At 33.1% G+C, this 15,443-nt stretch overlaps 3 protein-coding genes and 1 pseudogene across 6 annotated transcripts; 2 read left to right on the top strand and 2 right to left on the bottom strand.

Annotated features, from left to right (window-relative positions):
- The first annotated feature begins 368 nt into the window (after positions 1–368).
- LOC101244770 (reticulon-like protein B14) lies at positions 369–2,400 on the top strand. Its single transcript, XM_004238847.5, has 5 exons — positions 369–567; positions 850–1,030; positions 1,263–1,392; positions 1,506–1,575; positions 2,025–2,400. Exons 1-5 carry the CDS (start codon positions 453–455, stop codon positions 2,192–2,194), a joined length of 666 nt encoding a protein of 221 aa, XP_004238895.2. The 5' UTR covers positions 369–452; the 3' UTR covers positions 2,195–2,400.
- Positions 2,401–3,985: 1,585 nt separating this feature from the next.
- LOC104647281 (uncharacterized) lies at positions 3,986–4,619 on the top strand. The gene has a single exon (XM_010322437.4). The coding sequence runs from the start codon at positions 4,101–4,103 to the stop codon at positions 4,320–4,322; it is 222 nt and encodes a 73-aa protein (XP_010320739.1). The 5' UTR covers positions 3,986–4,100; the 3' UTR covers positions 4,323–4,619.
- LOC101244484 (uncharacterized) lies at positions 4,607–13,154 on the bottom strand. 4 transcript variants are annotated; one of them, XM_069297762.1, is made up of 12 exons: positions 12,829–13,154; positions 12,647–12,745; positions 12,471–12,555; positions 11,461–11,530; positions 10,555–10,629; positions 10,389–10,442; positions 9,404–9,560; positions 9,236–9,326; positions 8,996–9,105; positions 5,604–5,710; positions 5,081–5,191; positions 4,607–4,987 (listed from the first exon to the last, which is right to left on the bottom strand). In XM_069297762.1, the coding sequence occupies exons 5-12, from the start codon at positions 10,621–10,623 to the stop codon at positions 4,868–4,870; spliced, it is 819 nt and encodes a 272-aa protein (XP_069153863.1). In that variant the 5' UTR covers positions 10,624–10,629; positions 11,461–11,530; positions 12,471–12,555; positions 12,647–12,745; positions 12,829–13,154; the 3' UTR covers positions 4,607–4,867. The 4 variants fall into 4 exon arrangements, with proteins under 4 accessions (XP_069153863.1, XP_004238894.1, XP_010320738.1 ...); XM_004238846.5 differs by having other exon boundaries at positions 10,555–10,615; XM_010322436.4 differs by having other exon boundaries at positions 10,555–10,615; positions 12,647–12,750; positions 12,829–13,059.
- LOC104647280 (uncharacterized) lies at positions 6,654–8,600 on the bottom strand (annotated as a pseudogene).
- Positions 13,155–15,443: the final 2,289 nt, after the last annotated feature.

Here is a 15,443-nt window from a genome sequence, read left to right as displayed (position 1 = left end):
TAAAACCTCTGAGTAACGACGAAGAGATATCGTATCCATCTCATAATAACCTTGGTACGTTAAAACACCCACACATGCCAAAGAAGATGAATTAGTAAGTAATCTGAGACCTCTAAGTAACGATAACAAGATATTCTATCCATCCCATCACGACCTTCGATGGTAACCGATATGTTAAAACTCACACACATTCCAAATAAAGATGAATTAGTAATATAATGCTATAAAAACAAAGAAGCTAGCTAGTTTAGGTTTCTTATGTGAAGCAAAACTTCAATGCCATGCTAAAGCTATTCCTTTCTTTGCTTGTTGATCCAAAATTTAGAATTGCAACAAACTATAAATAAAATTAAAACCATACTACTTTTCTATTATATTCAAATTCCAACAAGTTTCAACAATATTATTACTCATAATAATTCAATATTGTTCATAAAATTTATAAAAACAATATGCCAATTTATTCTTCTGATTCTGATGATCCACACCCTTCACATTCAGCACCCACTAGAAGATTTTTGGCTCATAATAATAGGCCAATGCATGCAATTCTTGGAGGTGGAAAAGGTAATATTCATTTAATTTTTCTTCAAAAGTCTAAAAAGAGAGACAAATTTACGGCGTTTCGGTAAGTTCAACTGAATTCATTATTTTCGATCTGAACTATGTAAACAAATATGTCTTTTAAATATATCCTTATACTTAACATATAGCTTCTTCTTTTTTTCTATTTTAGAATTATGAGACTTTATTCGCAGACCAGTAAACCTATATGACATGTTATTTATTTTTTTTGTTCCTTTTTAATAATAACTTGTCATTTTTTTTCCTTTTTTTTTTCTTTTACAGTTGCTGATATATTGTTATGGAGAGACAAGACAATAACAGGATCAATTTTAATTGGATTCACACTAATTTGGTCCCTTTTTGAAGTTATGGAGTATAATATTGTGACTCTTTTGTGTCATATTTCCATGAGCATCATGTTAATTCTCTTCATTTGGTCTATGGGAGCTGGATTTGTTGATTGGTAACTATTTTTCAGCGATATATTTTCGAATTTAACTTATATACGTTAATAATATACAAATTTATTACATTATCAGGTTGATTTTTATCTGTTGTAACAGATAACTTGTCTTATTCATTCTATCAGAATTATTGATATTACGTAGGAAATGTCATTTGACTATAGTGATTCATCTACTTTTACGAAGGGTTATTTAAGGATCTGATAGTGTGAAAAAATCGTAATTTTTCAGGAGCCCTCCCGATTTACGAGCGTTTATGATATCTGATTCAACATTTAGATGGTTATGTAGGAAGTTCAACTCTGTGTTGGTGAAATTCTATGAAATTTCATCTGGAAAAGATTTCAGAAATTTTTTCTTGGTACATTTTTATCATATGCAATTTCATTTAATTATTTTTTATTTTTATTTTCTAATGATTTTTTTTTTGTTTGAACTCCAATTTATTTATTGTTTTGGTTTATTTGGACTTAGGCAATCACTTTCCTATGGGTATTATCAGTTATTGGAAGTTACTTCAGCTCTCTGAATTTATTATACCTAGGTAAGGTTTTGGAATTTTGACATTTTTATTTTTCTTTTATAATATACTCCCTCCATTTTAATTTTATACGTAGATATTCGATCAGACATGATTTTAAATATGTCATGATAATTGCGTGATGATAAAATCATATCATCAACGGGTAAAATGAGTAAAGTTAGAATTTTTTTTAAAATTACAAAATAACACTCTTTTCAAGAGAAATTGAGAAGAAAGGAAATAATCTCAAAAAAAGAATGACACATTCTTATATTTCTAAAATTTCTCATGATTTCGACATTTAAAAATCTCAGAAACGTCATGATATATTTAAAGTCACAAATTTAACAACCCTCTACCACAAACTCGTGACATTCTGATTCGAATTTTGATTTTTTTTAAAATTATTATTAATTATGTAAGTGGTTAAGAGATCTGAATTTCACGATTTATTTTGAATTGGTTTTTAGGATTTGTTTGCCTAGCAACATTACCAGCTTTATATGAAAGGTATCATAATGAGGTGGATTATATAGTAAGCCAAGGTAACCAAGATATGAAGAAACTATATAATAAATTTGATAATGAAGTGCTCAATAAGATTCCAAGAGGACCTGTCAAGCAAAAGAAAAAGTTTTGAATCATTTCTCAAAATTGGAAAGAAAAAAAAAAGTTCAAGAAAATTGGCTGTGGATTATGTATGAATTAAAATTTAAATTATGAAAAAATGTAATTGTAATTTATGTAAATTGTTTAATGGTGAAAGAATTGTGTATTTGTTGATGTAACTACCTATATTTTCAGTATATTATTATATGAAAGTAATAGGAAATTGTCATTATTACATCTGCATGATTCAATGTTTACTTTAAAATTTGATTACTTCAAATCCATATCAAAAGTTCATTTTGCCAGTATAATATTGTCTATCGAAGACAATTTTATTCTAAAGACTCAAATTCGAGAGCTCGAGCAAGAGCAATTTTAGTGTGGAGGTGTCATACAATAATGTGAAAATCTAGAAGTTTCGATGAACTTTTGTATGCTAGTGGTTATAATTTAAACCAAGTGTCCACATGTCACTGGTCTTTATTAATGTTTCAATTTTCAAACCAAAAACCCTCATATGGAAGGGGTATATACTTTCCACCTTTTTTTTTTCTTTGAACGTGTCTCGGAAACAATTTCTTTATCTTCATAAAATAGAGGCAAGAATATCTCTTGATACCCCGTTTATGAAACTACATTGAATATGTTATTTTTGTTCCCAACCCTCAAATAATTAGACTATTAGGGGTCGTTTGGTGCATTCGTTTGGTGCATGGACTAAATTATCATGAGATTATAATTTCAGAACAAACTCATCTCACCTTATTTCGTATACCAAACGATCTCTTAAAGTCCATCTATTTTTAGTAAGAATGGTATGTATTTTTTTAATAAAAAGGAAAATCTACAATCACTATTCTTTGGGTGCGCACAAGATAAAATACTCGTTTCGATCTAATAGCTCATAAATTACACGAGAGAGGTAGCCCGCACTGGGGAAGCCCTATGCGACAAGCTCAACCACATGATATGTATTTAGAAATGAAGGAAGTGGATTTCTACAAATAAATTATACTATATGATTAGAATTCACATCAAATTGTACAACAACTCACTCCAAGTTGCTACCTATTTGGAAACAAGTTGACAATAAAATAACTTAGTCAAATGTGAATAAATAAATAAATTCAAGACATATTATTATTATTATTATTATGTGATGGTAGTGCATGAGTAGCTTTTTTTCAAAGAAAGATGACATGCTATGAACTTTTTCGAGGCAAATGACCTAACTAAAGTTATTAACAGATAATTCCCAAGAGTATATAGAAATCAAGTTGTTGAACCCCTAAGTCTCATGAAGGGTCAATTAAACAGTGGATAATCCCATAAATGTGAATGCTCATTAACCAATTACTATAAAATAGGCAATCGCGATGCTTAGGGAGCGTTTGGACATGATTTGGTTGAGATTTGAGAAAAATAATAATTGAAGTTGAAGGTGGAATTTTCATGGTCAAACGCCCCCTAATCTCTCAAACTTCCTATCAAGCTCAATAAAATAGGCAATTGTGATGCCTAAGGGGCGTTTGGACATGATGTGGTTGAGATTTAAGAAAAATAATAATATTTGACGTTGAAGTTGAAGGTGGAATTTTCATGGCCAAACGCCCCCTAATCTCTCAAACTTTCTTATCAAGCTCAACAACTTTTTGCCATTGTGTGAATCACAAACAAGAATCTGTTCACAACTACATTTAGCCATGTGCCCAAGTAATCTACCATTTGGATAAGCACTACCCAAAAAAAAAAAAATCAGAACACTTTACCTAAAACACAAGGTAGTTTATTTTAACCACTCATTATCAAGTCTCCAACCATCTTTAAAAAGCCATCACTTGATAAGAGAAACTCATTTTTTTGTGATAAGAAAAGTCTTGTCAAACTGCTCTTATCATAACACACCATATAAACCACTTAGATAAAATAGACAAAATATGGTTAGGGAATTGAGAGCAACAGGAATAAGGGGTGTTGAAGATATAACAAATGTTGGCATTTGGAGTCTCTGGTTGATGGTTTTGGTTTGCTTGTGTATCATTTCAACAATCATTTTCTCTTGTGCAGATGGTGTTTCTAAAGAGAAAGAAGCAACAACTCATACAGATAACTATGGTGCCGGATGTGGTGCAGGTTGTGGCGCTGCCTGTGGCGCCTGACTAGTGAAAAAGGAAATAGTAAGAATCAAATCCACGCCTATTGCGTGGAAGATGACTCCCACTGATACCACTAGACTATAAGTCTTGCTTAGAAGTTTCTTTCCTTCTGCATATGCTCTACTTGTAATGGGGGGGAGGGGCGAGCGATAGCTCGATTACATGTCATTGTAATACTTTGATGGCAATGTTCAATTGTACAATTCTTAGTCAGCTATTTTTTCTGAGTAGACTGTAAGCAATACCCCAGCAAAAGTCATAATGAAGAAAAAAAAGGTTGTCAACGATTTGGGCATAAAATTGACAGAATCTGATTATGTTTAAAACCAAGAACTGTTTAATATACATATGTTAGTAAGGAAACTCAAATCAGAGAACAACAATTCCACACATTCTCAGTTCTGTTGAGACTGGAAAGAGCAAACGATGAAAATGGATAAGCTTTCGGTTTTTTTCCTTTTTGGCGCTTATTTTCATGTTACATAGATAGAACTAATTGTTTAAACGGAACCAATGCAGATACCTGAGTGAAAATAATGCAAATGGGCTTACAAGAGTCCTTGAGTCTTTCGAATTTCAGTGGATGATATATCCATACGGAATTTCTCGACTGGTATAGGCACAAACATGTCTTTTAGCTCTGCTGGGATGTCGAAATCCTCAAGAACCTAGAGAAATAGACATGATATAGAATTCATAAGAGTTCCGAAAAGATGTGAATGTTATGATACATGACGGTTGCAGAGAGTTTGTTACTGTACCTTGAAAATTCCATTAACATTCCGACCACCCACTAGGAAAGTACATCCCGTGTTTTTACATCCCAGAAGTATCTCCAACATCTTCCCATAGTCATTACCATAGTACTTTGGCTGGAAAGAGCAAATTGCAAAGATCAGTACATACACTTTTTGGGAACCTTCCTATTTATATAGCGGGTTATCACCCCATTTATCAGCAAAATTGATTATGCAAAATTGAGAACTTGAATCACAAATAAGGAACACTTTTGGTATTTCCGAGTACATACTTTTGTTTCATATCCTTCGTATATTCATAATCTTGTATTTAAGCGCTAGTGTTTCTATACATGAACATAACTTGCATCAGGTGCTAGTTACGAGATACTCTTAGAAACCAGCGGTATAGCTGGATGTTCTATCACAAAATTTGACAAAAAATCTCTTCCTCCCAATAATTGTATTCCCAAACTTCTTATTGAATTTACTAAATTCTTGATCTCATGTAATCTCAATTTTGTAGAAGCAAGTGAAAGAACCTTACATGCACAAGTCTTGCAACTGTGTCTGCACCAATGACAAAAGCACTTCCAGGAAAAAGTTCTGCTTTCTTGTAAAAATATGGCTGGTTAGATACTATGACCGTCTTTCCTGCATTTTCAAAGGCCGAAACTGTTGAAATATGCTTTAAGTCACTGCAGTAGTTAAGTTGAATTTCGAATTTTAGTTAAGTTGTTGAGATATTTTAGGTTGTTTTAAATTTCAAACTATGCAGATTATGTATTTTATGTTGACTATTTAAAGTCCTCAATGCTCAGTAAAATTATTGCAAGCCATTTCAATCCATTCAATTCTATTTGCTGTCCCATTCATAAAATCACCAACAGAAACCATTCAAACATCAGCATATTTTTGAATATGAAAACAGGGTAAGAATGTAATTATTAGAATAGGAATAGGTATACACAATCCTATGTTGGAAGGCCGAAAAAAGAAAATTGAAAATAACAAAAACAATATACAACATAAACTTCATTCGTGCATGACATTGACAGAGGAAAATGGAACTGATTTTCCAACTAACTTGTCTTATGGAATATCATAATTTGACTGAAAGTTGCGTGTGTCCTCTGTTATTAACTACTGGTACAACCTCAACAAAGAAAAGCATCTGAGAAGAAAACCTGTTTTACAGAGGTAAAGACTAGTATTGACCAACAAATTCATTCATAGCTTGGTCCCGCTAGACGTGTCCCAGAAGTGGCGTAGGCAAATGTATGCCAGGGTGTCCAACTGGACACCCTTCGTCCGAAAAAAATACAGCATATACAAGTAAAATGATAGACGAAGTGATTAAATAACATATTTTGGATACCCTTGACTTAATAGGTTGTTATAGCCTAGTGGGTTAAGACGTCTTGAACGTGGGTTTAAACATCTTTAATGAGTCAGTGCTCATGTATTCAGATCTCACTTGCAACAATTTTTCCCCTTTTTAAAAAGAGCTTTTGTTGTTTAATTTTTGGACCCTCTTCATAAAATTTCTGGCTCCGCCACTGTCAGTCCCAGACGAGTTGACCAACCATTGCATAGAACAGTCTTGCTAACCAACTGATATTGAACAAGTTGCCATCGCAATAAATGCAGAGACAGAAATGGCTGCCCAAAACTAGTCCCACTACTTGATAAAACCATCCCAACCACATGTAGCAACTTTACTTTGTTCCGGAGGATGCCACTCTGCACCAATACAGACCCCTTCATGACACTTGGGAGTTCTGAAGACCCTACACGATTTCCAATCCCAAAACCAGCATCTGCCTTCACCATCTCCTGACAAGACAAACCATCCATCTGGTGAGAAATTGAACTGGCAGGCATAACCAGCAACAATGTGTCCAGCAAATCTTTTCTTTTTATTCAGCTGAAATCTCTCGCGTACTACAAATAAGAATCTGGTTATCCAGACTTCGTGCTGCAATCCAATTTCCATTTGGATGGGGCAAAATAGATGGCATGGAATGCATATGGGGTTCACTTATATACTTAATAACAACCAGAATACCATATTCCCAAACACGTAGTGATTTATCATCACTATAAGTCACAATCCTCCTATTATTATCCACAAAGGTAATTGTATTAACTGCCCCCAGATGTTGATCGTACTCTTGTGTAATCTGTCCACTGTTTATATCCCACTGCACAATCTTCTTATCACTCATTCCAGCCAAAAGTTCATTCTGCTTATCCTCATCAGGATTAAGCCTCACTACATAGGGTATATTACTTGTCGAGAATGTTTGAATTACTTGTCCTGTTTCTGTATCCCAATACTTAATGTGCTTATCATAGCCAGCTGCCAAAAACTTCGACCCGTCATTGCTAAACCAAATATCCTTCACTGCCTTTGTATGCCCCATGTAAGTCCTCATACATTTACCGGAATTGTAAACATCCCAAATCTTCACCTTTGTATCCATCCCAGCTGACAAAATCAAATGACCATGCTTAGGGAAAAACCTAATAGCTGAAACCCCTTTCGTGTGTCCACTCCAATTATGAACTAATCTCTTTGGTATATAACAATGATCATTAGCAGCCTTTCCATCCTTTGGTGGAGCGATCCAAGACCTACCCTGATAATCCTTTTCTCTTTACCATGAAATGTGCTCTTTTCAACCATAGGCTCCACCTTATTTTCATCACCACCTCTTTCTTCAACCTTCTTCTTAGCATACTTTTTCTGCTCCCCAGATAATTCAACTTGCAACCCTTCTTTCTTTCCAGCCCATGGACTCTTCCTGCCACATGTCTGTGGACGGATTTTCAACTTCCGTCATATCCACGTCCTGCTCAACACCCTCCTCCATTTTCTCCTTCTTTTTCTCTAACTTCCTCTTCTTCTGTTCATGCTGTGGTTATGTACAGAGAAATAGCATCACATCCCTTCATTTTTTCCAAATCACCACTGTAGCTATTTTGGGAGGGTTCAACAGCATACCCATACTTCTGAAAAGTATTATTCTGCTCGTCAAATACTAAGGATTCAATGGACGCGACCTCAACGAACCCTAGCTTGTGATTTCTGATTCCTTGAGCTAACCCGTCCTTCGCGTACGGGTGAGCTGGGCCGTAAATTGGTGCCCATAGTTGTTCATACATCGAGTTGAATCCAACGAGGTGTTGGGTCGGGTCATGGGGTTTGGATTGAGCTCTGGCAGCTTTGCCAGTGACTTGTAGGGTTAGCATGGTGTCGTCAACTTTAGAGGCAGCGGATTTAGAAGGAGAGCATTCTAATTGGGGAAGAATCAGGTGAAGGATTTTGGTCAGAAAATTGAGAATTAAGGTTTAGTGGCAGCCATTCAGTGATTTCATCGTCGGGGTAGGATTGTAAGAGATCCATATTGGGATCTGCAGCAGATATGTGATAATCCGCAATATGTCAAAACTCACAATATGTTTATACTTAACTGAACAAGCTCTGAGAAATATATAAGAGGAGTATTATTACATTAAAACCCTATTTATAGACATTAAATTAGACTCCTTTTCCTACTAGGACACAACATTATAATCCTTTTCCAAGTTAGATACTATATACTATTTACATTCCTATTCTTATTCTAAGTAGGATTGTGTATACCTATTCCTATTCTATTAGTAATAATACTTAGATATGAAACCACTATGGATAAACGGTAGTGAATATATATACTTCTCTTCCTTTTCTTGTTTTCCTATTTGTTTTGCATCAAAGACTGAGTGACGATTTTTAGAATAGTTTCTGGAAGGAAACAACCTCAAAGTACAGTTTTGCATTCTAAGCCTTTGAGAAGCTTGACAAAAGAAATAAAAAAAACAGGTCATGTAGCCATTTTTCAACTCTTACTATCTGTATCTGTGTGTGTAAAATATCATATTTTAGAATCTTACCAACTTTTTCAAATTGTTTAACACGATCATTGATTTGAGGTATTTCCAATGGAGGTTTGTCTGCATTGACAGCTGACAACTCAAAACATGGATATCCACCACCGCATATACTGCACGAAAAAATTTGGCATTCTGCTATAAGATGTAATTCATTTAGGGATAAACAGATCTTTCGTGATGCTTAGAAAAAATCAATCTTTTCAATAGTAGAAAACCATGTTTGATGTTAGAGAGGTGTACCTGGTCGCAATTTCCACGAGCTTAAGGTGACCATCATGCAATGGATTAAAGGAACCAGACAGGATTATTTTCCTCTCTACATTAGACGAGTCTGCAAAATTCCTGTATCAACATCTGCAGTGGATTGTTGGCTCTGAATGTGACTATGTTGATTGCATTAACACATACCACTTGAGAAAGGATACACTTTGAAGCATATAATCCCACTGAGAAGTTGCTTTAGCTCTTCCTCTTCATCAAAATTCTTTTCATATTCATCTGGAACTTCTGATTCAGTCAAGTCTGGAACAAAAGTTCCTGGAACCTTGCTAGCATTCGCAATTGCCTGAAACAGAAGACAGAGCTAATATAAGAATCTACGGGGTGGATTTGATGGAAGTTCCAGCATAGATGGATTAGCAAGTACTACTCAATAATGAGTTAAAGAGGATCTACAGAAAATTTCAACTGCAGACAGCTACATTTTAGGTATCTACAAACCCACACTTCGAACTAAAACTCTACTGGTTATCGGTGATTGTCTTAAAGTCCCGATGGTGCTCAAACAAGCAAAAAGTGTATCCACTTAATAGACTTGTTCAGTTGTAGAATACACAAATATATAGCTGCAAAACCAAGAGAAAATATTATAATCTCAGCGGACAAACAAGCATGGATAAATGATAGAGGAAACAAGCCCATTCAATGTAACCTTCCATAACACATTTAACTTTAACCCTCCTAATATCAAGATAATGCAATAAAGTCTGGCTTCTACTAGCGAATTCTATTGGGGAAATACCTAAAAGGCAGAATTAAAAACTTGGACTGAAAAACTGGAAATGTTTAAGTTTTGATTATTTACGTTAAGGAGCACAGTTATACAATATACACATTCATCTAACACTATAATAAGCAGCATAACGCACCAAATCCCATCAGAACACTATAATAAGTAGCATCTAGCATTGGCTATGAAAATAGATAAATACCTAAAAAGAATTGGAACCTGTGAATTTCCAAATTGGCCATGCACTATACATTTCGTTCAGGTTATGTATATTTAATTGATTTAACCAGTGCAGTTGTATGTTGAACTTGTTTCATTACCCAAAAGGGTGTATGAAATGTTCTATTTCCTCTTTTAGAAATTCTATCAAAATTTTATACACACCTTGATTAAGTATTGACTCGAAACTCCATCTTCCTGCTCACGAGTTCGCAGACCCTGTATCCATCCATTCAGTTTAAGCAAAAGCAGAACTTCGGTCATTGAAATCCGAAGATACTAATTTAAAGAAGATAAAGATGACTAAAAGAGAAACATGCATGAATGATACCTTAGTCAAAGTAACTGTCGAGGTCCAAAACCGGTCAGATGTTCTGGTTGACACGTGAAACCTACTCATAAAGCACTACTCATGCTCAGAAAGAGATCCAAATTTTGAAGTACAACTCAATGAGGAATAAGTTCTCAAATGGAAATACCAATGCTTGGAATACCAATTAATTGGGGCAAAAGGCATCTTTGTAGCGATCCAAACATGGTCCACATGTGTCTTTGAAGGGATACAGATCTTTCAAACTTAATTAAAAAGGCAAAGTTCGGTGCTTTTATTCTTCCCTTTAGGGGATACAACAGATAGATGAAATGATTCTAATATGAACACAACTCAACCACATTTTCAGAAAGAAGAATCCTTGTTCTTAATGTCCATACATATAAGATGTCAACAAAATTTGTGCTTTGTTGATACCAACTTAAAACGTAGGATGTACATAAAATATTAGCATAAGTTTCGTCAACACGGACACATATACTATTCCTGACTGCAGAATCTTTTGGCATGTCTTCAACAACCGAGAAAATTAGTTATTTTTACGACATTCTAGACATCAAGATCAAGCAGGAAACCGCCATCATTAATATTAACTTGTGCTTGGATGACTACCCTTTAGTCAACCAGCTCCATTTTTCAAAGAGGAATAAACAAATACATCTTAGCATTTATTATGGTTTGCCTTCATCTGATCCATTTCATGTTATCGTAAAGGCAAATGGTAATCAGGATGGTCACCTCTTCTTATCAAATAGAAACCTCACGTGAATCATTAAAAGAAAACCAGTTTATACTCCTAGTGAATCTAGGAAACAAAACTGATGATTCCTGAATGCAAGTTGCTCCTAAGGGAATAAGAATCTGAAAAGATATATCGGTAAAGACTGACTGATGCTACAAGAATACCTATGATCTCCACGTTTTGGTTGTGCACTAGCCAAGGCACCAGTAAAACCCACACCTAGAACTGGTGAACCTGTACAATCAAACAAAATGAAATCATGTCATTTAAATAAAACAACACATATCCAGGAACAAAATGTTACTACTAAATAATAAATGGTGAAACTTTGTAATACACATCTAGGTGTAAAATAGCCAGATGACTTTGAATCAAAGTGACCTCACTGTTTTACGACCATGCACATAATCCAATATGAAAATGAGGAAGAATAAAATTAGGGTGCCTCCATTTTGTGAGAGAGAATATTTATTAGATTTGACTAATAATAAACTTATGCTGATACACCTAGTTACTGAAAGGATGGCTTGGCTTCTCGGTTGTACCTATTGCCTTTATACATCTTCATTAACAAGCACAAATTTCACACACTAGAATGTCATTACAGCTTGTCATAATAGGAAACCGAAAACCTTCATGATTTATGCATGGCATACAAATTATTACATACACATATATCAAATAAATCACTCCTGATTAATCAAGCAGTCATCTAGGATATGAACCGTCTGCTCATTGTCTTCCAACCACATCAATTTTACACGAAAGTTTTTTCTTTCTAATCGTTCTCTACATGATTAACTATCAATCAAGTAAAATAGGCCCTAAACTAGTAAGGTTCAGAAAAAGATGCACATGAGGACTTCCCCTGATGTTTCACCTTAGTATTACACTCGCCTATGCATGCTTAACTTCCTAGTTCTGATGAGATCTTTTGTCTTATTATTAGTATGATCACATCCCTAGCATATTTAAACTATTTACCTACCTCCTTTTTTCTTGGAACTGATTATTCTTTGAGCTCACACAGACACAGTTTTCTCAAATCTCTCAACTGAACTAGAAAATTTCTAGAAATGTATGGCCAAATTCATTTAGCTAAGAGATAAAGTACAAGATAACACCATAAAATCCACAATCAAACACAAAATTCCAATAAATTCAAAATTACTACCTGGTTTAGAAAGCTTTAATGCTCTATTGTAAGCCAACAATGCCATTTCCTCCGCCGTTTGCGAACTAGCAGCTTGAGCAGGAACCTGTTCCAGGAAAAAAACGAGAAACACAATTTCTTAGCAGTGAAATCGCTGTAATTGCAAAATCAAAGATTACACTTGAAAATCAAACTACCTTGCCAAGTAATTGAATCATAGACATTCTGGAATATGTAACTACAGATTCAAGCACAGTGTTCGATGCTCCCGGAACTGACATCAACCACCCCAGCGCCTGTACTAATTTCATAACATAAAGTGATGTTAACAGTTAGATTCAGCTAAAACAACAAACTTATCAAAAAAAAATCTAGAGACCTGAGAGGCTCCGCCGGAAAGATAAATAACAGCTTGAGTAGGAGACGAATGTATAGCTTCCACTAGAGCTCGGCGGCAACTATCGGTCATCGTCGCCGTCGCCGTCGCCGTTGATGGACGAATACGATCAGTTAGCTAGATTTTTTTTGTCAAATTGATTGTTCGAAACGGCGTCGTTTATTGCACTACCAGAAATTTAGAAAATTACCATAATGTAATTAGCAAAGCTCCTTAATTAATTGCATCACAAAACTAAATTATGTCTTTAATTTTTTCAAAATAAAAAATAAAAAATACAAGAATATAAATTGCTAGAAAATCAAATTAAGAGAGGTGTTTTGATATCTTATTCTTATTTATATTTTAAAGTTATAATTTTTTTCATTAAATATTTATTGTATTTATATATTATCAACTATAATTGAAGTGTGTATCGTATGTGTTCATTTGATTAAAGCACAGTTTTAATGATTGATTTATCAACCATGCTTTCATCTTAGATTTAAAATGACAAACAATTTCAGATAATTATTTTAGAAATTATGATAAATAAATGGAGCGAGTGATCTAACGTGATAATGTTAATATTTTAAATGTCGTTTTGATTGATAATATAACACATCAAACATATTATATCGTTTTGACAGAATGTATAAGAATGATATAAAATATAGTGCATTAATAACATTTGTATTAATTATAATGATATTTTTATACGATATTTTGTTCAGTATACGAAATATCAATCAATTAATTGAAAACAATCCCAATGACTTGAAATTTTAGCAGTAAGTAAAGAAATATTTTAATTAAATGACTTAGAATTTAGGTCTATTTGATTATTTTCCGTGACTGCTCCTTTAATCACGCTAAATTATGAAATTTGAATAGACAATTTTTTATTATTTGCGTGTATGGTAGAATTTATTTGACATAAAATTTAAGAAAGAATTAAATAACGTAAAATTTAATAAAGTTAATCTTAATTTTCTTGTAACTTTTTTTTTTCTTTGGCTTTAACTAACTGACCTCTTATTAGTGGCTGAGCTAAGTAGAATTGATCAAGATGTGGTTCATCTTAACTCACTGAGCTAGGTAGAGACAATGAGGACGTGGTTCATCTTAACTCTCTTCGATAAAAAATTACATTATTTATATAATATTATATACTTACATATACGTTAGTTTTGAAGTTCTCTTTAATTTTTTCGTGTATTTAATTTATTATATTTTAAACCTTTATAGTGAAAATCTTGAATTTATTACTATCTTCTACTATACAATAACAACATTATCTTGTTATTGTGTCAAATCTCTCCTCTATTTTATAGAACTTCTAACGAACTGTTTGATATACTAAATTTTCGATACTGCCATATTATATAAAACTTCTAATAAATTATTTGATATATTAAACTTTTGCTATTTCAAAAATATTATCTCATCACGTATCAATTCCTATGTGCATTAGCTAATTTGGCATTGTTTTGAGAATAAATAATAGTTGATTGATTGATTTTATCCAAATTTACTTAGAGATTCTTTTTTATTATAAATATATTATATAATATAAAGTGAACGTGGTGTCTATTTCATTTGTGCTATAATTATTATTGTCTAATATTGGGACCAACTTGTATATAAATAGAGTCAATTTTAAAAGTAAATCAATGAAAAACAAAACAAAAATAAAAAGAATTTCTTAGACAAAATTATTGTATCCACATGTACTCTATATTATACTTTTTTTTTTATCAATTAACCATAAAAAAATAAGAAATAAAAATTATTTTTAGAGGTTTAATATTGAGAATACAATCTTTCATGTAGTAATAACATATCAAGCTAATATTTTCACAATCTAAAGGAGTCATATTATACGTAAACTTTATCTTTATAAAGAATAAAATTAATAAATCTTCAATTTTAATTTCGAAATCATCTCAATACATTTAGAGAAGACTTCATATTTTTAGGTCAAATTAAAGCATGTAGAGTGATTAATTAGTCAGTCAAAGTGCATGCTTTTATAGAAATCTGTTACTAATTATTATTTAATTTTGCTAATTAACAATACATTATTTTTTAACTCAATTGTCCAACAATATAAAGACAATCCTCACTGTCATATGTGGACACTTTTTTTTACTATCATATTGGCCCTACATCTCTTCTTGTAATTCTAACCCCTCAAAAAAAACAAAAATAAAAAAATGTGGTCCTCAATTAATTTTTTTATTGTTACAAAATTAGCTAATTTGTACTTTTTACCATTTTTCTTTATAAGATAATAGAGTTAACCCAAACCTAACTTTTTCTGAGTTGTCATCTCTTTTCATAAGGTATGGTCCATCACTTGGTACATATTTCCAATTTCTAGAAAGAAAAACAATAATTTATTTTTGACTTAAGTCATTAACGATCCTTTTTTTATTTTTGATTTTTCATCTGATGTCCGACTTTCACATTAGAGCTCCGACTAAATCTGGATCGCACACTGCAGGGTCCATTCGGAGGTGGTGCTCTCAACAGAATTTTCTCCATATCCAGAGCTCAAATTCGAGACCTCTGATTAAGAGTGAAGCTACTAACGATCCCTTAAATATAAAAGAATT

The sequence above is a fragment of the Solanum lycopersicum genome, chromosome 5, assembly GCF_036512215.1.
Source record: "Solanum lycopersicum chromosome 5, SLM_r2.1".
NCBI lineage: Eukaryota > Viridiplantae > Streptophyta > Magnoliopsida > Solanales > Solanaceae > Solanum > Solanum lycopersicum.
The sequence above is the reverse complement of the archived record's forward strand: the minus strand, read 5'-3'. Positions and strand labels throughout refer to the sequence as shown.